This window comes from Heterodontus francisci, chromosome 14 (assembly GCF_036365525.1).
Source record: "Heterodontus francisci isolate sHetFra1 chromosome 14, sHetFra1.hap1, whole genome shotgun sequence".
NCBI lineage: Eukaryota > Metazoa > Chordata > Chondrichthyes > Heterodontiformes > Heterodontidae > Heterodontus > Heterodontus francisci.
In genome coordinates this window covers 16178510-16203021 of record NC_090384.1, presented here as the reverse complement: position 1 = coordinate 16203021, position 24512 = coordinate 16178510, and the positions used below count along the sequence as shown (strand labels likewise).

The 24512-nt window shown below is 49.8% G+C and overlaps 1 protein-coding gene across 1 annotated transcript in view; it reads right to left on the bottom strand.

Annotated features, from left to right (window-relative positions):
- si:ch211-236l14.4 (SITS-binding protein) overlaps positions 1-24512 on the bottom strand; it is a 222217-nt gene that overhangs the window by 111933 nt on the left and 85772 nt on the right. Inside the window, 3 exon segments of the mRNA XM_068046788.1 lie at positions 4615-4883; positions 11888-12055; positions 19283-19439. Coding sequence (XP_067902889.1) covers positions 4615-4883; positions 11888-12055; positions 19283-19439 — 594 coding nt within the window.

Genomic DNA, 24512 nt, shown 5'->3' with positions numbered 1-24512 from the left:
TTGTAAAAACCTAGCTGGTTCACTAATGTCCTTTAGGGAAGGAAATCTGCTGTCCTTACCTGGTCTGGCCTATGTGTGACTCCAGATCCACAGCAATGTGGTTGACTGTTAAATGCCCTCTGAAATGGCCTAGCAAGCCAATGACGCCCACATCCCATGAACGAATAAACAAAATAGATGCATTTTTTTTCATTTCAGATTTCCAGCATCCATGATATTTTGCTTTAGCAGTAGAAAGGCTGACTGTACTTAAACTTGATAAATCACCAGGGCCAGATGAGATGCATCTGAGGATACTGAAGGATGTAAGGGCGGAAATTACAGAGGCACTGGCCATAATCTTCCTTTCCTCCTTGGATATAGGTGTGGTATCAGAGGACTGGAGAATTGCAAATGTTACACCCTTGTTCAAAAAAGGGTGTAAGGATAAACCCAGCAACTACAGGCCAGTCAATTTAACTTCAGTGGTGGGAAAGCTTTTAGAGTCAATAATCTGAGATAAAATTAATGGTCACTTGGACAAATGTAGATTAATTAAGGAAAGTCAGCACAAATTTGTTAAAGGAAAATCATGGTTAACTAACTTGATTGAGCTTTTCACTGATCGAACAGAGAGGGTTGATGTGGGTAACGTAGTTGATGTTGTGTGCATGCACTTCTAAAAGGCGTTTGATAAAAGTGCCACATTACAGACTTGTCAGTAAAGTTGAAGCCCATGGAATAAAAGGGACAGTGGCAGCATGGATATGAGATTGGCTGAGTGACAGGAAACAGAGTAGTGGTGAATGCTTGTTTTTTGGACTGCAGGAATGTTCCCCAGGGGTCAGTACTAGGATCACTGCTTTTCTTGATCTATATATTAGATATCTATATTCATGACCTAGACTTGGGTGTACACGGCATAATTTCAAAATTTGCAGATGATACACTGTGAGGAGGATAGTGATAGACTTCAAGAGGACATAGACAGGCTGGTGGAATGGGCGGACACATGGCAGATGAAATTTAATGCAGATAAGTGTGAAGTGATACATTTTGGTAGGAAGAATGAAGAACGACAATATAAAATAAAGGGTGCAATTCTAAAGGAGGTGCAGGAGCAAAAGGACCTAGGGGTATATGTGCAAAAACCATGGAAAGTGGCAGGGCAAGTTGAGAAAGCGATTAGTAAATCATACAGGATAGTGTGTTTTATAAATAAGGGCATAGAGTACAAAAGGAAGTTATGATGAACCTTTATAATACACTGGGTCAGCCTCAACTGGAATGTTGGGTCCAATTCTAGGCACCACACTTCAGGAAGGACATGAAGACATGAGAGAGTGCAGAAAAGATTTACAAGAATAGTTCCGGCGATGAGAAACATCAGTTATGTGGATAAATTGGAGAAGCTGGGATTGTTCTCCTTACAGAAGAGAAATGTGAGAGAAAATTTTATAGAGGTGTTCAAAATCATGAGGTGTCTGGACAGAGTAGATAGAGGGAAACTTCCCATTGGTGGATGGGTTGAGAACCAGAGGACGCCCATTTAAGATGATTGGCAAAAGAACCAGAGGCGACGGGAGGAAAAACTTCATCGTGCAGTGAGTGGTTAGGATCTGGAATGCACTGCCTGAGAATCTGGTGGAGGCAGATACAATCGCGGCTTTCAAAAGGAATTGGATAATTATCGAAGAGAAAAAATATCCAGGGCCACGGGGAAAAGGGGGGTGGGGGGGAGAGTGGGAATAGCTGAATTTCTCTTGAAGTGAGCTAGCTCGGACACAATGGGTTGAATGGCCTCATTCTGTGCTGTAACCATTCTATGACTCTATGTTCCAGAATCAGTTACTCTCAGTCCCCAGCCCCCCTTACTCTTGTGCCCCAGCCCCCCTTACTCTCAATGCCTGCCCCCCCTTACACTCAGTGCCTGGCCCCCCTTACTCCCAGTGCCTGGCACCCCCTTGTTACTCTCAGGTTACTCTCAGTCACAGGACTGATGACTCTCACTCCCATTTCTGGGATGGTAGCATAGTGGTAATGTTACTGGACCAGTAATCCAGAGGCCTGGACTAATGCTCCAGAGACATGAATTCAAATCTCACCACAGCAGCTGGGGGAATTTAAATTCAATTAATTAATTAAATATGGCATGAAAAGCTATTCTCAATAATGGTGATCATGACATGACTGGATTGTTGTGAAAACCCATCTTATTCACTGAAGTTCTTCAGGGAAGGAAATCTGCCGTCCTTACCCGGTCTGGTCTACATGCGACTCCAGAGCATCAGCAATGTGGTTGACCTTTAACTGCCCTCTGAAATTGCCTAGCAAGTAATTCAGTTGTATCAAACTGCTACAGAAAAGTCAAATAATAATAAAACCAGATGGATCAATGGGAATTGATCCAGGCAAAAGAAAGACACACTTGCCAAAATTGGGAGAGCTGTCCAACAGACTAATCAAGCAACAGCCTGACATAGTCATGTTCACTGAAGCATACATTACAACCAAAGTCCGAGACTCCTCCCATTACCATCCTCGTCCTCACTGATCTGCCTGTTGCAAATGCATCTGTCTATGACAGTATTGGTAGGAGTGACTACCGGCACAGTCCTTGTGGAGACGAAGTCCCGTCTTCACATTGAGGACACCCTCCATTGTATTGTGTGCTACCACCGTGCTAAATGGGATAGATTTTGAACAGATCTAGCAACTCAAAACTGGGCATCCATGTTGCGCTGTGGGCCATCAGCAGCAGCAGAATTGTACTCAACCACAATCTGGAACCTCATGGTCCGGCATATCCCCCACTCTACCATTACCATCAAGCCAGGAGACCAACCCTGGTTCAATAAGGAGTGTTGGAAAACATGCCAGGAGCAGCACCAGGGATACCTAAAAAATGAGGTGCCAACCTGCTGAAGCTACAACACAGTATTTTATACATGCTAAATGGCAGAAGCAGCATGCCATAAACAGAGCTAAGCAATCCCATAACCAATAGATCAGATCAAATCTCTGCCATCCTGCCACATCCAGTCGTGATTGGTGGTGGACAATTAAACAAATAACTGGAGGAGGTGGCTCCACAAATATCCCCATCCTCAATGATGGGGGAGCCCAGCACATCAGTGCAAAAGACAAGGCTGAAGCATTTGCAACCATCTTCAGCCAGAAGTGCTGAGTTGGTGATCCATCTTGGCCTCCTCCTGAGGTCCCCAGCTTCACAGATGTCAGTCTTCTTCCAATGTGATATCAAGAAATGACGGAAGGCACTGGATATTGCAAAGGCCATGGGCCCTGACAACATTCCGGCAATGTTACTGAAGACCTGTGCTCCGGAAATAGTTGCTCCCCTAGCCAAGCTGTTCCAGTAACGCTACAACACTGGCATCTACCCAACAATGTGGAAAATTGCCTGGTATGTCCTGTACACAAAACGCAGGACAAATGCAACCTGGCCAGTTACTGCCCCATCAGTCTACTCTCAATCATCAGTAAAGTGATGGAAGGTGCCACCAACAGTGCTATCAAGCGGCCTTCGTTTAAGAATAACCTGCTCAGTGACACTCAGTTTGGGTTCCGCCAGGGCCACTCAGCTCCTGACCTCAGTACAGCCTTGGTCCAAACATGGACAAAAGAGCTGAATTCCAGAGGTGAGGGAGAGTGATTGCCCTTGACATCAAGGCAGCATTTAACATTTCTGCCATACAAGTGCCAGGCAATGACCATCTCCAACAAGAGAGAATCTAACCATCTCCCTTGATGTTCAATGGCATTACCATCGCTGAATACCCACCATCAACATCCTGAGGGTTACCATCGGGCAGAAACTAAACTAGATCAGCCATATAAGTACTGTGGCTACAAGAGCTGGTCAAAGGCTGGGAATTCTAAGGCGAGTAACTCACCTCCTGTCTCCCCAAAGCCTGCACACTATCTACAAGGCACAAGTCAGGAGTGTGATGGAATACTCTTCATTTGCCTGGATGGGTGCAGCTCCAACAACACTCAAGAAGCTCCACCATCAACATTCATTCCCTCCACCACCCATGCACAGTGCCAGCAGTGTGTACCATCTACAAGATGCACTGCAGCAACTCACCAAGGCTCCTTCGACAACACCTTCCAAACCTGCGACCTCTACCACTTAAAAGGACAAGGGCAGCAAATGCAAGGGAACACCACCACCTGCAAGTTCATCTCCAAGTCACACACCATCCTGACCTGGAACTACATCGCTGTTCCTTCACTGTCGCTGGGTCAAGATCCTGGAACTCCCTTTGTAACAGTATTGTGGTGTACCTAATCCACATGGACTGCAGCAGTTCAAGAAGACGGCTAACCACCATCTTCTCAAGGGCAATTAGGGATGCACAATTATTGCTGGCCTGGCCAGTGACACTCTCATCTCAAGAATGGATTAAAAAAAAATCCTAACCCAGGTTATTCTCAGTCCAATCCTGGTTCCTCTCAGTCCCCAGCCCCGGTTACTCTCAGTCCCAGCCCTGGTTAACTCAGCCCTAGCTCCTGTTACTCTCAGTCCCCAGTCCCAGTTACTCTCAGTTCCAGCCCAGGTTACACCCAGTCCCAGCCTGTTGTGAGGAGTTGCTGGCACATGTCACAACTTACCGAGTAGCTGCTGATATAATGGTTGCATTTCCCAGCTTCTCAGCCAGCAGTGCAAATTGGGTGATGTAGTCATCACTGTAGTGCTGGCAGGAATGGTACTGCAATTGGTTGATATAGGGGTTTTCCTCTCCGACTTCCAGTGTTGTAGAGTGGACCTCCAACTTTCTCTGCAGGCTGCGGGTCTGCTGAAGGAACCAGTCCAATGCCTCCTCACTGCTGAGATTCAGCTTCACAGCAAACTTTCCCCTCCACTTCGTCAAGAGGGGGGCCTGGTAAAAACAGGGACATGTAGAGATTAGGACCTTTTTAACAGGGAATACTGACAGAGGGTCACACAGCTCTCTTGGGAGTTTGGATTTCTGAAGCTCTTTAATTGAATGTTGTGGGGCTGGTGGGGGGGGGGGGGTGGGGTTGCGGGTTGGGGGACAGAGTGGGTTGGGGGGGCAGGGGAGTCAGCAGGGTCGGGGGGGTGGGGGGGGGGTGGTGAAAAAGAGACCAGTGAGGCTGTTTTGTTTCAATAGGGAGCTCCTGTGTTTAAAACCATTGAATAGGGAGTTTCCTTCCCACCCCAACTACCTAGCCTGAGATAGCTGGAGCTGCCCAGGTGAAGAGACTTTCTGTTTTCCCTCTCAACACTGAAAGCAAGGTGTGCCTGGCGGATTACAGCTGTCCCGGGTGAAGACATCGTCCCCCATCACCCCCCTCCACCAACTGGAAGACCAGCGGAAGGGCTGCCTTGAAGTAACATCTGCAAAGAGACTGATTCCTCCTGGCTTTTCTCTCCTTCAGCCTCTCTCCCCATGCCATAACCCCCAGCAAAGTATTTGTGGGACAATCTATTATTATTATTCTTTTCTGACCTCTATTTTTGTCCTACGGTGGGTGTGATTCTTCTGCCCCATGGCTTCACAATCCTCTCTGGTGCCGGGGTCTTCCTATGCTGTAGCAGCTGCTACAGCTGCTCCTGTAGCCCTGTCACCATTTAAAATCCTGACAACAAAGCATGGGGTGAAGAGTTACACACACCCTACTATGAGTATTGAGGCTTGTGTTAAGGCAATGGCCGAGGTTGTCAGCCCCTCGGCCATTGTCGCAGCCTCAAAGATGTATGGGAAGGCTGTGTTTTTTCTGAAGACCGAGCAGGTGGTGTCCCTGGCCCTGAGTAGGTGGCTCACCATGTTCGGGACTTCCCTGCCAGAGGATTGCCTGGGGGCCACTGCACAGCGTGTGATTTTATCAAACATTCTGCCCTTTAATCCCGGTGAACTCCTCGTCCCTCACCTGCACCATTTGGGGGAAGTGACGTCGGGGATCACCCCAGTCCCGTTCGGTCTTCAGGAAAGCAGCCTCCGGCATGTGCACTCATTCCGCCACCAGCTATTTATGCAGCTGGTGCGGGAGGAGGTCTCGGAGGCCCATATTGTTGTCGAGTTCCAGGGGGCGGCCTACCGTGTCTTCTGGACCTCGGACGGGGCGCAATGCCATGCCTGCAAGGGGTTGGGGCATGTTCAGAAGAGCTGCCCCACTGACTGCACCTCGGCAGCCCAGGGTGGTGCCGCTGCACCTCCCCATACTCCTGCAACAACCACTGCTCAGGCGGTTCCAGAGGCCGTGGTTTTCATGGCATCCAGTGGGGAGGGGGAGACCTGTCTGGGTGAAGGAAGGCACAGCGCAGATCGAAGCACCTGAAGGCACGCCCCCTGGGCACATAACAACAGCCTGAGCCTGAGCTCAGCCATAAGCCTGGTCCAGGGGAGTCCACCTGCCCCGCTGCTGAGCTCAGGCCCAAGGGATCTAGGCAGGGAGGGTGTGGAGGTAGAAACGGAGATGTCTACAGAGATGGAGGTCTCTCAGCCCCTGCGCCCCTCCCAGAATGAGGAGGAGGCAGCCCTCCTCTGAAGAGGGCCATGCGTACAGGGCCCACCTCCTGGCTCAGGTCCTGTGCTCCCCCAGCCACCAGCACCATGAAGGCCTTGAGCCCTGGGCGGGAACACTCTGTCCCTCGAGATGGAGGGCGGAGAGATGCCCTTGTAGCTTTGGGAACTCCAGATGAGGAGGGTGGGGGGGAGAGGGCCCGCCTGTGGTGGGGGAGACTGTGGACCCCACAGGAGAAATTACTCCTTTGGCTGATGGGTCGGGTGTCCTGGGTGAGGGCGAGACATGTGAGGGTCAACCCTCCCAGCAGCCTGATGCTGCCACCCAGAATGTACCCAACCCAGAGGCCAATTTGTGTAGTTCCCCATCTGCTGGGTCTGTGGGCGCTGGTGGGGCGGGAGATGGCTTCCTCTCTCTGCCTTCAGTCCTGGCTCCAGCTGGATTTCTGGAGGCGGGAACTACCGTCTCCCCTGGGCCGCTCACTTGCCTGAGGATTGAGGAGGAAGGGGGGTCCTGAACCGCTGGCGCCTCTAGGCTCCAGTTCCATAGAAGAACACAAAGAGGACTCCTCTGCCATCAATCCTGGGGGTGGGATCGTGACGGAGGCGGGACCAGCCAATGCAGCCGGGACGCCTGCCCCGCAGTGTTTGGTGGGTGTGTCAGCCACTGGCGGTGACGATCCAGAGGAGGATGGGGACAGAGAATGACATTGAATCCAACCCCATTGAGGTGGTGGACTCCCTTGTGCCTCCTACCGAGTCTCCTCTCATCCCCACTGTGGAACTCCGGGAATTCCTTGCGGCCTGCGTGAGTTGCCGCAATGAAGCTCAGCTGGCACTCGGCCGGTGGTTGAATCTGGTGCTGATCTGCCGCCCTCAAGAAGGGAGGGGGGAAGAGCACAGCTGTGAAACCGGTTGAGAGGAGCCGGTTTAAAGCATTCCTCAATGGGTTGCTGAAGGAGTGGAAGGAGAGATGCACTTCCAGCCTTAACATCAATGGCAGCAGGGAGGGTGTCTCACAGATTTCAAAATCTCTCAGTCCTCAGGGAGGGGAGATATGCGATGATCTTTCTGCAGGAAACCCACACTATTCCAGGAGATGAAGCCTCCTGGAGTGGCAGGGTGTGGTCTACATGAATCACCTCACCCCTATATCTAGTGGGGTGGCTAGCTTGTTGGCCCCGACATTTCAGCTGGAGATCTTAGGGGTCAAGGAGCTTGTGCCAGGCTGCTTGGTCCATCTCGCCATTCACCTGGGTATCATGCCTCTCCACTTTGTGAACGTGGATGCGCACAGGCCTAGCGCGTTGCAAGCGTGCTTCTTTTAATAAGTGTCCACTCTCTTGAGCTCTATCTATAGCGGCAAGTGCATTAGCCTCGGGGGGGGTGGATTTTAACTGTACCCTTGAGGTGAGGGATTGCTTCGGTCCCCAGTGTGGCCAAGCGTCGGTGGAGAAATTGAGGGAACTGATCAGCTCCCTTAACTTGGTGGACATCTGGCAGAGTCTCCATCCCGACTCCAGTGCCTTCACATGGAGGTCTGGAGGAGGAGGGTCCCGAATTGACCGCCTCTCCATTGTGCAGACGTACATCTCCTGCGTCTTGGCGGCTTCCATGCGACTGGTGCCATGCTTAGACCACCACCAGGTGTGGGTGGAGCTCACTCCACTCCGCACATGGGCAGGGTTCGCATACTGGCACTTTAACCACTGGTTGCTGGAGGACGAACAATTCCAGGACTCGTTCCGCCGATTCTGGGCCGATTGGAAAAGGAGCAGGGCGCTTCCCCTCCTTGAGGCTATGGTGGGATGTGGGCAAGACTCACATCCGTGTCTTCTGTCAGGAATTTGCGAAGGGTTCGACCAAGAGGTGGGAAGCCGAGATCGGGCACCTAGAGGGAGGTGCTCAACTTGGAGTCCCATCTCGGTCAGGACGTCACAGACCCAGTCCTGTGGCAGGCATACAAAGAGAAGGGCGCGCTGAGGGACCTGTAGCTCGTAGGGTCCCGAGGTACTTTCGTGAGGTCGTGGATCCAGATCCTATAAGATTTGGACCGCGCCTCACTCTTCTTCTACTCGCTGGAAAACTGACGGGGCGTCCGTAAGCAACTCGTCGAGCTGCTGGCCGACGATGGATCCTCCATCTCGGATCCGGAGGGAATGGGCCTCTTGGTCCGTACCTACTACAGCACATTGTTCTCTCTGGATTGGTCCGGTGAGTAAGCATGCAGAGTTTTGTGGGAGAACCTGCTGAAGGTCAGCCTGGAGGGCCCCAAAGGATTGGAGGCTCCGCTCATGTTGGCAGAGCTGACAAGTGCCCTCCACCAGCTCTCGAGGGGCAAATCCCCAGGGCTGGATGGGCTGACTGTGGAGTTCCTCTGGGACGTCCTGGGGGGCGTTTACGCATGGGTCCTGGGGAAAGCCTGGCGTCCTGCTGCCAAAAAGAGGCGATCTCCGCTTGCTTAAGAACTGGCATCTGGTCTCCCACCTCAGCACAGATTATAAAATCTTTTCCTGGGCTATGTCTACCCGCCTGGGCTCCGTGCTGGCCCACATGATCCACCCTGACTAGTCCTACACGGTCCTGGGCTAGTCCATCCAGGACAACACCTGCCTGGTCCGGGACCTGATCCATCTTTCCCAGAGGACTGGTCTGTTGGTCGCTTTTCTCTCTCTCGATCAGGGGAAGGTGTTCGACAGGGTTAATTATGAATATCTTTTCAGGATTCTGCACACATTCGGACACGGGTCGCAGAGGGCCTATTCAAAGTTAATGGGTCCTTGATGGCGTCCATTCGCTTTGGGAGAGGAGTATGTCAGGGATGTCCCATGTCCGGCCAATTATATATCAGCTGCATGGAGCCATTCCTGTGCCTGCTTCGCCGAATGTTGGCGGGTTTGGCTCTGCGTTGGCTGGGCATGCGGGTTGTCCTCTCGGCTTATGCCGAAGACGTGCTCCTCACGGTCACAGATCCGGTTGACTTGCAGAGGATGTGCGAGTGCCAGCAGACCTTTTCTTCCGTGTCCTCCGCGAGGATCAATTGGGAAAAATGTTCCAGACTCCTGGCGGGTGGACTCCCTGCCAGAGGAGTTAACACCTTTGTGTGGAGTATCACGCACCTCCTCTATCTGGGAGTCCACCTTAGCCCCACTGAGGAAGCTTGGCCGGCAAACTGGCAGGAGTTGGAGTCAAAAGTCAACACTCGGCTGGGGCACTGGACAGGACTGCTCCGAGTGCTTTTCTACAGGGGCCGAGCGCTGGTCATAAACCAACTGGTGGCCTTGATGTTGTGGTACCAGTTGGTCACTTTGGTCCTGCCCCCTGCATTCGCCACTAAGATCCAGAAGAAGCTCATCGATTTCTTCTGGAGCAAGAGGAAACACTAGGTCTCTGCCGCGGTCCTGAGTCTCCCAATTGAGGAGGGCGGCCAGTCACTGGTGTGTGTCCAACCCAGGCTGTGACTCTTCGGCTTCGGACCCTCCAGAGATACCTGTACGTCAAGCGTCCTACCAGTTGGTGTGCGCTGGCAACGTATTTTTTCTGCCAGGGGCACTGCCTTCAAGACAACACGCAGGTCCCGGTGGCGAACGTTAGCCTCACCTCTCTGAGGGAGTTGCCTGTCTTTTACCGGGATCTATTCAGAGTCTGGAACATGGTCAGCTCCAGTCAGGGTGCTCCCCCGTCAGCGGCGGAGACTGCCTTGGCTGTCTGGGCGGTCGGATCTATCGATGGACTGACAGGTGGAGGAGTAGCCGAAGCCCCCGGGATGCCCCTCACTGCAGGTGACGAGGGGGCTCGGGAATGTGGCGTGCTCCTGGCTGAGCCGATCCGCGCTCAGCCACAATTGCTCATCAGACCGAGGCCCCAAAACCCTCCTTGGGAGTCGATCCCGCACAACCTGAGCCGCCTCTTGGAAATGCCCTCCATGCCATTCCACACCGCATGGAGGGGTTCTCTATATGGGCTGCACCTGCACACGTTCCACTTCCTTGCCCTAGTCTGCTGCCCGGACATGCCATGGCATGTTGCCATCTGGCAGTGAGGGAAGCCCCGGTGGAGGTCTCTCTAGACAGGAGTCCTCCCCCTTTACATTGGGGTCCTGGGGTGGAGGGTGCTGCACAGGGCAGTCCCGTGCAATAGACTGTTAGGGCGGCACAGTGCTGCAGTGGTTAACACCGCAGCGACCCGGCTTCAGTTCTGGGTACTGCCTATGCGGAGTTTGCAAGCTTTCCCTGTGACCGCGTGGGCTTCCGCCGGGTGCTCCGGTTTCCTCCCACAGCCAAAGACTTGCAGGTTGATAGGTAAATTGGCCATTGCAAATTGCCCCGAGTGTAGGTAGGTGGTGGGGATGTGGTAGGGAATATGGGATTAATGTAGGATTAGTATAAATGGGTGGTTGTTGGTTGGCACAGACTTGGTGGGCCGAAGGGCCTGTTTTAGTGCTGTATCTCTAAATTAAATAAAAGTAGGTTCATGGACTCCCAGGTCACCTGTAATTTCTGCAGCCTGGACAAGTCCGTGTTCAATATATATATGGAATGTGCGAGGTTGCAGCCTCTCTGAGTATTTACAGGGGGCTGCTCCTCAAGTTTTGGCTCCACTTCAGCCCCATGCTCCTGATCTTTGGGCACCCGGTGCAGAAGGGCGGTGGGCCGGGAGGAGGATCTCATCAGTCTGCTCCTGGGCCTGGACAAGGTGGCAATTCAGGTCCAGGCTGCGGGACGTTGGGGGTCCGTCCGCCCTGATTACCTGCCCCCTCTTGCGATGTTACGTTTGCTCCTGGGTATCTCTGGAGAAGGAGCATGCGGTGTCTGCCAGTTCGCTTGAGGCCTTCTGCGACCGTTGGGTACCGCAAGGGCTGGAGTGCATCATAGATGCAGACAATGCTATTTTAATTTGAGTTTTTGTTTTATTTATTCGAATTTAGTCAAGTTACTAATATAAAATATATAAATGCATATAAAGGGGGCCTGAAGAATAAAGGTCCCCTTGACAAAAATAAATAAAAGGGGCCTGGGGTATAAAGACCACCTTCAAAAGAAAATAAAAATGGGTTAGGTGCAGAATAAAGCTCCCTCGACACTGCTGAATTGATAGGCCTCTGTCCAACCACATATCAGCACCCACTTTCTGCATTAATGTCTGACCTGTCATCCTGTGGTCTGTGAGACTAACGGAAGAACGGGTAATAAATTAAGGGCAGTGCTGTACGATATGGTTCCCACAGTGTTCCACAAAGTGTTCAAAACTGGCAGATAGATGAAACTTCCAAATTGCTGGTCTGGACTGAACTGGAGCCAGGTGACAGAAAGCTGAGTGTGGGCAGAGGTGACACGTCCCAGTCACACACAAAATTTTTAAACAAGAAAAGAGAGAGGAGAAATAAAAAGAGGAAGTACTGGAGATCCGTTTGCTGTTGCTGGGAGACTGAGCCAGAATCTCTCCTTCCCTTCCTGTACAGTCATTTGGAAGTGCTTGGAATCAATCATCGTGTAAGGGGAGAGTGTGATGGAGATTCTTAGCTGACGCAGGTCAAGGTATCTGCTCTGTGAAACGTGAGTCTTCGCCTGGGTGTCGAGCAGACTGTGTTCCTGTAAATGGGAGAGCATGGAGATTAAAGAATGGAGGCAATCTTCAACAATTCAACTGATAACTAACGGCACATATAAAGCCACTGAGATACACCATGACAGGCCAGGCTCTCACCCCCTCGGCTAAACTCCATCAGATACCAACCAAAAGGTTTACATTGATACTGTACCTTCAACACAACTCAGAAACATGGCGAAGTTAGGCACACAGTAAGATCCCAATAAGTGGAACTACCAGTTAATATGCCTTTATCCTATTAACTTGCAACTATTTCCTATTTACTATCAGGTTTTTATTCATCCTAATTTTTATGTAACCCAGTCTATGTAACTTGTGTTCTCCCTGTGTCCATTCTCGATCGTATTCAGGCTGCCACTCTGGACCCGAGCCCATCATTCGATTTCCACTTTTTCTCTTTCTCTAACTTCTTTTCTCTTTACCTCTCCTAGACCTCTCTCTTCTATCTATCATGCCTCCTTTCGCTTCTCCACTCTCAGGTACTCTGCCCTCCCAATTCTCTACCCTAACCCTTCAGCTCTTCGACCTTCCTGCTCTCCTGCCACCATTCCAGTCTCGACTCCCTCTTAGATAAGCCTGCAGCTTCCTCTGTACCTCTCTGGGCATCCTCCAAAGGGCTCACTGAGGCATGTGGTGCTGGTTCATTATGTGCAGCATCCTCAATTGCCCCATCCCACTCTCACGTCGGCCTTCCTGCCCTGTGCACCCGCTTGGGGCTAATCTTGCCAATCTTCTGCCTGTCCAACTCACCCCTCCCACTGCTGATCCTGTGGACTCTGCCAGTGGGTAGTTCTCACCGCCCTCTACACATCTCCCACCAGAGTGTCTGTTCACTTGTGAACAAGGCCCTTGCCATCCATGAACTTATTGTGGATGACTGCATCAACATTATGGCCTGAACAGAAAGCTGACTGAGGGGTGATGACACTTTCCCTTTTAATGAAGCCTTGCTGCTTGGTTACATCTTCCACCACTTGCTCTGCCAAGACCGTTGTGGTGGCAATGTGGGGCTTATCACCAGGTCTCCCCTTGGCCTGACCCCCTACTCCTCTGGTACTTCCTCCTCCTTTGAGCATCTCACCTTGTTCCACCCCTCTCACCTCTCATTCAAAATCATTGTTGTCCAACATGCTCCCAAATAAGCTAAACATTTTCTCACCGAGATATCTTCACTGCTTTCCTTCCTTAGCCTCTGCACCAAACGACTTCTCATCCTTGGTGATTTCAATCTCCATCTCAACTCTCTCTCTTCTGAGTTCATTGCCCTCTTATCCTCCCTAAATCTCTCCCTCCGTGTAAACTCCCCAACCCATATTCATGCCAACCCCTCGATCTAGCCATCCCATCTTATCAATTAAAGATAAGGCCATCTCTGACCACTTCCTTATATCACTCACTACCCTCAACCCCCTTCCATTCCCCAGCCCTACCTCATTCTGTATCCGTCCCTGGAGAAAACTACCCCCCAATTCACTTACAAGTGTACTTTTAAAATCCCAACTGTCTAGCTTCTGGCTCTCCATTCTTCCCAACATTTCTACAGCTACTGATTTGCTCAACTGTACCCTCACCTCCACCTTTGATGTCCTAGTTCTCAACAAAACCATTTTTCCCTCTCACCCTGGCCGTTCCCCTTGGTATGGCCTTCATCTCCGTTCCCTTAATTCTATGGGACGCAGACTTGAAAGGATATGGCGAACAACTGGTTTAGCCATCCACCAGCAGATATGGTTGGACCCCATAGAGAACTATTGGGTCCTGCTCTTGATTGCTAAAACTGCTCACTATTCCAGGATTCCTGAAATTCAAAGATAACTACAGACTTTTTCTCTACTGCAAAACATCTTCTTAAACCCCTCTCCCCTTTCTCCTCCACCCTCACCTCCAACAATAAGTGCGAGGAGCTCATGGATGACTTTGTCACTAAGATCAAGACCATCCAATCAGCTGCCTCTGCCATGTCCCTCCCTTCCACTCACCTACCTGGCCAAACTGGCCAAAGAAACCCCTCTGCTCTAGCCCTGAACTCGCATCTTTCTCTAGTTTCTCTCCTATCTCCCCTCTTGCCCTCTCATGAGCTCATCTTGTCCAAGAGACCCACCTCCTGCTCCCTTGACCCTATTCCCACTAAATTGCTGACCACCAACATTCCCTCCTTGTCCCCATATTCGCTGATATTGTTAATGGTTCTCTCTCTTCAGGTGCTGTCCCTTTCTCCTTTAAATCTGCCGTCATCACCCCCTCCTCAAAAAAACAAAACTTGATCCCACCGTCCTTGCAAACTAGAATCCCGTCTCCAACCTCCACTTCCTCTCCAAAGTACTTGAAAGTGTTGTCACCTCCCAAATCCATTCCCACCTTCCCCGGAACTCCATGTTTGAATCTCTCCAATTAGTTTTTCTGCCCTGCCACAGTACTGAAACAGCTCATATCAAAGTCACAAATGGCATTCTATGTGACTGTGACAATGGTAAACTCTCCCTCCTTGTTCTTCTCGACCGGGCTGCAGACTTTGACACAGTTGACCACACCACCCCCCTCCAATATCTCTCTACTATTGTCCAGCTGGGTGGGACTGCTCTCACCTGGTTCCATTCCTATCTATCTAATCGTAACCAGAGAATCGCTTGCAATGGCTTCTCTTCCTGCTCCTGCACCGTTACTTCTGGTGCACCCAAGGATCTACCCTTGGACCCATTTTGTTTCTCATCTACATGCTGCCCTTTGGCGACATCATCCAAAAGCACAGTGTTAGTTTTTACATGTAAACTGACAACACTCACCATCATCTCTCTCAACTCCTCCACTGTTGCCAAATTATCAGATTGCTTATCCCTCATCCAGTACTGGATGAACAGAAATTTCCTCCAATTAAATATTGGGAAGACTGAAGCCATTGTTTTCGGTTCCCATCATAAACTCTGTTCTCCAGCTATTGACTCCATCCCTCTCTCTGGAAAACATCTGAGATTAAGCCAGTTCGGAATCTTGGTGTCATATTTGACCCCGAGATGAGCTTCCAACCTCAGATTTGTGGCATTACTATGACCGCCAATTTCCACCCCTGTAACATCGCTCGACTTCGTCCCTGTCTCAGCTCATCTGTTGCTGAAACCCTCATTCATGCCTTTGTTACCTCTAGACTGGACCATTCCAACGCACTTCTGTTTGGTCTCACATTCTACACTCTGTAAATTTGAGGTCATCCAGAACTCTGGTCTCCGTGTCTTAACTCGCACCAAGTCACGTTACCCTATCAATCCTGTGCTCACTGACCTACATCGACTCCTGGTCAAGCAATGCCTTGATTGTAAAATTCTCATCCTTGTTTTCAAATTCCTCCATGGCCTCGCCCCCTCCCTATCTCTGTAATCTCCTCCAGCCCCACAACCCTCCCGAGATATCTGCGTTCCTCTAATTCTGGTCTTTTGAGCATCCCTGATTTTAATCAGTCCACCATTGGTGGCCGTGTCTTCAGCTGCCTAAACCTCAAGCTCTGGAATTCCCTCCCTACACCTCTCCGCTTTTCCAACTCCTTTAAGACACTTCTTAAAACTTAACCCGTTGACCAAGCTTTTGTTCATCTGACCTAATATCTCCTTTTGTTGCTCAGTGTCATACTTTGTTTTAGAATGCTGCTGTAAAGCGAGTTGGAATGCTTCATTTCGTTAAAAGTGCTATATAAATATAAGTTGTTGCTGTTCTTCAAGTAATAAATGGTGACCTGAAAAACACACGGCTTCTCCTCACATTGGGTCACAGCATCCACTAGACTAGGCAGGCTGTTTAACATGTCATGTGAAAGTCAGACCTCTAACAGTGCAGCGCTCCCTCGTACTGCCCCTCTGCCAGTGCAGCACTCCCTCAGTACTGCCCCTGTGACTGTGCAGCACGCCCTCAGTACTGACCCCATGAGAGTGCAGCACTCCCTTAGTACTGACCCCCTGACTGTGCAACACTCCCTCAGTACTGCCCCTGTGACACTGCAGCATTCCCTCAGTACTGCCCCTCTGCCAGTGCAGCATTCCCTCAGTACTGCCCCTGTGACTGTGCAGCACGCCCTCAGTACTGACCCCATGAGAGTGCAGCACTCCCTCAGTACTGACCCCCTGACTGTTCAACACTCCCTCAGTACTGCCCCTGTGACACTGCAGCATTCCCTCAGTACTGACCCCCTGACAGTGCAGCACTCCCTCAGTACTGACCACCTGACTGTGCAGCACTCCCTCAGTACTGACCACCTGACTGTGCAGCACGCCCTCAGTACTGACCCCCTGACAGGTTCATTTCAAAGGTTAGTGGTGTCTAAGCTAATCCAAAATGCACGCACACTCAAAGCGCTGTCAAAACCAGCTGTCCCTGGCTGGAACAGAGTCCAAGGGTTCCGGAGAAGGAAAGGTTAAAGGCCCAAATGGCAGGTTTCCTCTCAGACCAGGAACCCCGGGGTCTCTTCCTTTCTCTGAAGCCATGCTGACCAAGAATGAGCCAGTTACACAGCGAACGGCTGGAAGTCCTTAGAAATGAGATTTCCTTATAACCAGGCCCTGTCCTCCCCTATTCTACCCAGTCCAGCCCAATCCAGCTCAGATCTGTCCTCCCCTACTCTACCCAGCCCAGCCCTGTCCTCCCCTACTCTACTCTACCCAGCTCAGCCCTGTCCTCCCCTACTCTACTCTACCCAGCTCAGCCCTGTCCTCCCCTACTCTACTCTACCCAGCTCAGCTCTACACTACCCAGTCCAGCCCTGCTCAGCAGATACTACCGTTGGGGGCCCAGGACTGACTGCCTGCTGATTGGCACAGGCCTGACCACATGGTCATTTGCTCCGATTCAGCTCAGCTGTAGTGGGAAGATGAGCAGTGGGGGGGGGGGTGGAGAAAGAGGAACCAGGTAGGCAGGGAGGTCAGGGAGAAAGGAAAGTGGGGGGGGAGCCAAGCAGGATGATGGGGGGTGGGGGGGGCGGGGGAAGCCAGGCAGTGTCGGAAACATTTGGCTAAGTCAGCAGTCAGCAGGCCAAGCATTCCCCAAGCCATTGGAAATGTTACCAGGAATGAACTTGGGCAGAGAGCCAGCCCTGTGAACAGCCTAGGCCTGTACGTCAACTCACAGCTGGCTGCAGTTAGAGGACTCATGACTCTAAACAGCCACTTGGAAACTCAGCTCCACAAACTATCATACAGGGTGTGACTGGGGACCACCTGTTCCAAACATCATCCTCCCTGTAGACAAGGGTGAAAATCACAGACCTCAGCATTTGCAGACAGTTTACAGTAAAGTAGAGGCCTTCTATTTGACCTTCTGTTGATGCTGGATCAGGTTATCCCAGGAGCTCTGATACTCTCAGTTGTTCCCTGGCAGTCGTTAATGTTACGTGAGACAGCAGGCTTGTCACTAACACCCAGTGCTTGTAAGTAATGTTTGATCATTCTGGGCTCCGGTTTCTCTCCCCACTCACCAGTTCTCACCACAGAATGGCTGTGAGCACTTCCAGTTATCTCCTGACACTTAAGGGTTTGAGGGTCAAACAATGGGAATCTCCGAGAGAGACCTGCACCTGGGGCTGAGTGGAAGCCTCTCACTACTCCATCCAATACACCTTACTGTTTTGTTTTCAGTCCCAACTCTTTATCTGAGTTCTTGCCTATGCTGCAATTCAATTGAAAATGCTAGTTCCTTGTGAATTACTATTTGGATCTTTACTCTCCAGTGTATGTGAATTATCACATTCCTGGTCTGTATGAGTCAGTACAGACTGGGGATGGAACCTGGACCTTGCTCGGTCTGTATGGGTCAGTACAGACTGTAGATGGAACCTGGGTCTTGCCTGGTCTGTATCAGTCAGTATAGAGTGGGGATGAAACCTGGATCTTGCCTGGTCTGCATAGTTCAGTACAGACTGGGGTTGGAACCTGGGCCTTGCCTGGTCTGTATAGTTCAGTACAGACTGGGGTTGGAACCTGGGCCTTGCCTGGTCTGTATAGTTCAGTACAGACTGGGGATGGAACCTGGGACTTGCCTGGTCTGTATAGTTCAGTACAGACTGGGGTTGGAACCTGGGCCTTGCCTGGTCTGTATAGTTCAGTACAGACTGGGGTTGGAACCTGGGCCTTGCCTGGTCTGTATAGTTCAGTACAGACTGGGGTTGGAACCTGGGCCTTGCCTTGTCTGTATAGTTCAGTACAGACTGGGGATGGAACCTGGGCCTTGCCTGGTCTGTATAGTTCAGTACAGACTGGGGATGGAACCTGGGCCTTGCCTGGTCTGTATAGTTCAGTACAGACTGGGGATGGAACCTGGGCCTTGCCTGGTCTGTATAGTTCAGTACAGACTGGGGTTGGAACCTGGGCCTTGCCTGGTCTGTATAGTTCAGTACAGACTGGGGATGGAACCTGGGCCTTGCCTGGTCTGTATAGTTCAGTACAGACTGGGGTTGGAACCTGGGCCTTGCCTGGTCTGTATAGTTCAGAACAGACTGGGGATGGAACCTGGGCCTTACCTGGTCTGTGTAGGTCAGTTATTCATGGAAAAACCCCATGAGACAATTCAACAGACACTGCGCAAAGCCGAGCGGGAGGGCAGGCAGAGAAAGGATAATCAGGTGTTCAGCTTTAGCAGGTTTGCTGTGAAAATGAATGTAACATTGCATATTCAGAGATGAGTAGAGAGCCAGTCAGAACAGAGCAGCTGAATGAAGGGTTATCTGTGTGCACACTGTGTAGGAAGGTGACATGATCAGCCTGATGTAGAAACTAAGAATGGGGGATTTCAGGGTGACTTCCAGTTCTGTGCCAGATGGCCGTTTTCAGCTGAGCTGGGAGAAGGGCTGGTACTCTTAGCTTAGGGAAACAGCAGCCTGGGCTCTCACTCCAGATCACTATCCATGATCCCTGCTGGAATGTGGACATTGGGTGAAGACAGGAGCATGCTATGCTCCCCATAGCCAAACATACTACTACCAGTAAGCGTACAATGGGCACTTTGGTGAGGGGCCAGTGGCCAGGCAATGATTGCAGAACCTCACTCACACAGAAGTCACTGGGAGTGAAATTCCATGGGTGGGTGTTTAAATGGGCCACTGATTTGCCATCACCTGTTTTTGTGCTGCTGCTGCAGTGGAATTTCTGGCCCAGTGTATTCAGAAGGGGGGAGGAGGTTTAATGTCAGTGGGTTCTGCCTCAGGGCACTCATACCTCTCTGGACAGCAGCTGTGTGGATTGCTCACTGAGATCCATCACTCCCTCTCCCAGTCTATGTTGCTTCAGTTTGTTGGACAATGACTTCAGGTTGTGCTCGAGCTTCGGGACTATGTCGGCAGCTTTCTGCAACCTCCAGAATGGAAGCCTGTATTTGAGAGGAGCAAAGAAACAGACCCTGCATTAATCAAAACAAATATAAGCACACCCTCTCCATTTTAATGGAGAGAGGGGTTGGGGAAAGAGGGGAACTGGGTAATATATAGTGAGAGAGAGGTGGGGGGCAAGCGAGGGGAACTGGGAATGAAACAATTATTTATCAAATCTGCGGACATCATTCCTCTTCTCAAAAAACAAACCTTTGACCCCACTGTCCTTGCCAACTAACACCCCAACTCCAACATCCCTTTCCCCTCCAAAGTCCTTGAGCAAATTGTTGCCTTTCAGAGCCGTGTTTGAATCCCTCCAATCAGGTTTCCACCCATCACAGACCTGAAACAGATCTTATCAAAGTCACAAATGGCATTCTATGTGACTGTGACAATGGTAAACTCTCCCTCCTCGTCCTTCTCGACCTGGCTGCAGACTTTGACACAGTTGACCACACCATCCTCCTTCAACCCCTCTCCACTGTTGTCCAGCTGGCTGGGACTGCTCTCACCTGGTTCCATTCTTATCTATCTAATCGTAACCAGAGAATCACTTGCAATGGCTTCTCTTCCTGCTCCTGCACCGTTATCTCTAGTGTTTCCAAGGATCTATCCTTGGCCCCCCTCCTATTTCTCCTCTACATGCTTCCCCTTGGCAACATCATCCAAAAATATAGTGTTAGTTTTCACATGTAGGCTGATGACACCCAGCTCTATCTCACCACCACTTCTCTTGACTCCTCAACTGTTACTAAACTATTAGACTGTTTATTCCACATACAGTACTGGTTAAACAGAAATTTCCTCCAATTAAATACTAGAAAGACTAAAAGCATTGTTTTCAGTTCCCATCAAACTCCATCTCTCCCTGGCAACTGTCTGAGGTTGAACCAGACTGTTCGCAAACCTGGTGTCAAATCTGACCCTGAGATGAACCTCCGACTTCAGTTCTGCACCGTAACTAAGACTGCCTATTTCCATTTCAGTAATATCATCTGATCCTGCCCTTGCTTCTGTTCATTTTCTGCTAAAGCCCTCATCCATGTCCTTGTTATCTCCAGACTTGACTATTTCAATGCAATTCTAGCCAGCCTCCCGAATTCTACCCTCCACTTGAGGTCATCCATAACTCAGCTGCCTGTGTCTTAACTTGCACCAAGTCCTGTTTACCCATGCCTGCTCACTGACCTATACTGGCTCGCAATTAAGCAACGCCTTGATGGGGGAAGTGGCCCTGGGAGTCCTCAACATCGACTCTGGACCCCATGAAGTCTCATGGCATCGGGTCAAACATGGGCAAGGAAACCTCCTGCTGATTATCACCTACCGCCCTCCCTCAGCTGATGAATCAGTACACCTCCATGTTGAACAGCACTTGGAGGAAGCACTGAAAGTAGCAAGGGCACAGAATGTACTCTGGGTCCGTCACCAAGAGTGGCTCAATAGCACCACTACCGATTGTGCTGGCCGAATGCTGAAGGACATTTCTGCCAAACTGGACTGCGGCAGGTGGTGAGGGAACCAACAAGAGGGAAAAATCTACTTGACCTCACCCTCACCAAGCTACCTGTCGCAGATGCATCTGTCTATGACAGTACTGATAGTCCTGTATTGACACTGAGGACACCAACTATCGTGTTGTGCGGCCCTAATACCATGCTAAATGGGAAAGATATCGAACAGATCTAGCAATTCAAAACTGGGCCTCCATGAAGCACTGTAGGTCATCATCAGCAGCAGAATTGTATTCAAACACAATCTGTAACCTCATGGCCTGGCATTTCCCCAACTCTACCATTCAAACCAGGTGATCAACCCTGGTTCAATGAGGAATGCAGAAGAACATTCCAGGAGCAGCACCAGGCATATCTAAAATTGAGGTGCCAACCTGGTGAAGCTACAACACAGGACTACTTGTATGCCAAACAGCGGAAGCAGCATGCGACAGACAGAGCTAAGCGATCCCACAACCAACGGATCAGATTCAAGCTCTGCAGTCCTGCCACATCCAGTCGTGAATGGTGGTGGACAATTAAATAACTAACTGGAGGAGGTAGCTCCACAAATATCCCCTTCCTCAATGATGGGGGACCCCAGAAAATCAGTACAAAAGACATGTCTGAAGCATTTGCAACTTTCTTCAGCCATCTTGACCTCCTCCTGTCTGCAGCTAATTCAATTCACTCCATGAGATATCAAGAAATGCCTGAGAGCACAGGATACAGCAAAGTTAAGGGCCTTGATAACATTCCCACTGTAGTGCTGAAGACCTGTGCTCCAGAACTTGCTGCACACCTAGCCAAGCTGTTCTAGTACAGCTATAACACTGGCATCTACTCGACAATGTGAAAAATTGCTCAGGTATGTCCTGTTCACAGAAAGCCGGACAAATCCAATCTGGCCAATTATCGCTCCATCAGTCTACTCTCGATCATTAGCAAAGTGATGGAAGGTGTTGTCAACAGTGCTATCAAGCAGCATGTAGTCAGCAATAATCTGCTCACTTATGCCAAGTTTGGGTCCTGCCAAGGACAATCAATTCATTACAGCCTTGGTCCAAACATGGTCAAAAGAACTAAATTCCAGAGGTGAGGTGAGAGTGACTGCCCTTGACATCAAGATCGCATTTGACAGAGTGTGACATCCAGCAGCCCTAGTAAGACTGGAGTCAATGGGAATCAGGAAAAACGCTACACTGGTTGGAGTTGTACCAAGAAAAAAAGGAAGATAATTTTGGTTGTTGGGGGCCAATCATCTCAATCCCAGGACATCATTGCAGGAGTTCTTCAGGGTAGTGTCCTAGGTCAAACCAGCTTCAGCTGCTTCAACAATGGCCTTCCCGCCATCATAAGGTCAGAAGTGGGGATATTCACTGATAATTATCCAATGTTCAGCACTATTTGTAACTCGTCAGGTCGTGAAGCAGGTTGTGCCCACATGCAGCATGAGCTGGGCAACATTCATGTTTGGGCTGATACTTGGCAAGTAGAATGTGGGACGAGTAACTCACCTCCTGACTCCCCAAAGCCTGTCCACCATCTACAAGGCACAAGTCAGGAGTGTGGCGGAATACTCTCCACTTGCCTGGATGGGTGCAGCTCCAACAACACTCAAGAAACTCGACACCATCCAGGACAAAGCAGCCCACTTGATTGGCACCCCATCTACAAACATTCACTCCCTCCATCACCGACACACAGTGGCAGCAGTGTGTACCATCTACAAGATGCACTGCAGCAATGCACCAAGGCTCCTTAGACAGCACCTTCCAAACCCGTGACCTCTACCAACTAGAAGGACAAGGGCAGCAAATGCATGGGAACACCACCGCCTGCAAGTTCCCCTCCAAGTCACACACCATCCTGACTTGGAACTATATCGCCGTTCCTTCACTGTCGCTGGGTCAAAATCCTGGAACTCTCTTCCTAACAGCACTGTGGGTGTACCTACCTCCCATGGACTGCAGCGGTTCAAGAAGGCAGCTCCCCACCACCTTCTCAAGGGCAATTAGGGATGGGCAATAAATGCTGGCCTGGCCAGCGATGCCCACATCCCATGAATGAATAATAAAAAACACAATTGCCAGGCAATGACCATCTCCAAAAAGAGAGAATCCAACCATCTCCTCTTGACATTCAACAGCATTGCCATTGGTGAATCACCCACTATCAACATCTTGGAGGTTACCATTGACCAGAAACTGAACTGGAGCTGCCACATAAATGCTGTGGCGACAAGAGCAGGTCAGAGGCTGGCAATTCTATAGCGAGTAACTCATACAAACATACGTACATATGAATTAGGAGCAGGAGTAGGCCACTCAGCCCCTCGAGCCTGCTCTGCCATTCAATAAAATCATGGTTGATCTGACTGTAACCTCAACTCCACTTTCCTGCCTACCCCCAATAACCTTTCACCCCTTTGCTTATCAAGAATCTATCTACCTCGGCCTTAAAAATATTCAAAGACTCTGCTTCCACTGTCTTTTGAGGAAGAGAGTTCCAAAGAGAGAAAAAATTTCTCATCTGTCTTAAATGGGCGACCCCTTATTTTTAAACAGTGACCCCTATTTCTGGATTCTCCCACAAGAGGAAACATCCTTTCCACATCCACCCCGTCAAGACCCCTCAGAATCTTATATGTTTCAATCAAGTCACCTCTTACTCTTCTAAACTCCAGCAAATACAAACCCAGCCTGTCCAACCTTTCCTCATAAGACAACCCACTGATTCCAGGTATTAGGCTAGTAAACCATCTCTGAATTGCTTCCAACACATTTACATTCTTCCTTTAATAAGGAGACCAATATTGAACACAGTAATCCAAATGTGGTCTCACCTATGCCCTATATAACTGAAGCATAACCTTCTTACTTTTGTATTCAATTTTCCTCACAATAAATGATAACATTCTATTAGCTTTCCGAATTAGTTCCTGTTCCTGCATACTAAACTTTTGCGATTCATGCACTAGGACACAAGGATCCCTCTGCATCCTCGCACCATTTAGATAATATGCTTCTTTTTCATTCTTCATGCCAAAATGGGCAATCTCACATTTCCCCACATTACACTCCATTTGTCAGATCTTTGCCCACTCACTTAACCTATCTATATCCTTTTGCAGCCTCCTTATGTCCTCTTCACAAGTTACTTTCCTACATATCTTTGTGTCATCAGCAAATTTAGCAACCATACCTTCGGCTCCTTCATACAAGTCATTTATATAAATTGTAAAAAGTTGAGGCCCCAGCCCTGATCCCTGTGTCACACCACTCGTTACAACTTGCCAACCAGAAAATGACCCATTTATGCCTACCTGCTGTTTCCTGTTAGCTAGCCAATCTTCTATCCATGCCAAAATGTTACCCCCTACACCATGAGCTTTTATTTTCTGCAATAACCTTCGATGTGGCACCTTATCAAATGTCTTCTGGAAATCTAAGTACAGTACATCCACCAGTTCCCCTTTATCCACAGCACATGTAACTTCTTCAAAGAACTCCAATAAATTGGTTAAACATGATTTCTCTTTTACAAAACTCTGCCTGATTACCCTGAATTTTTCTAAGT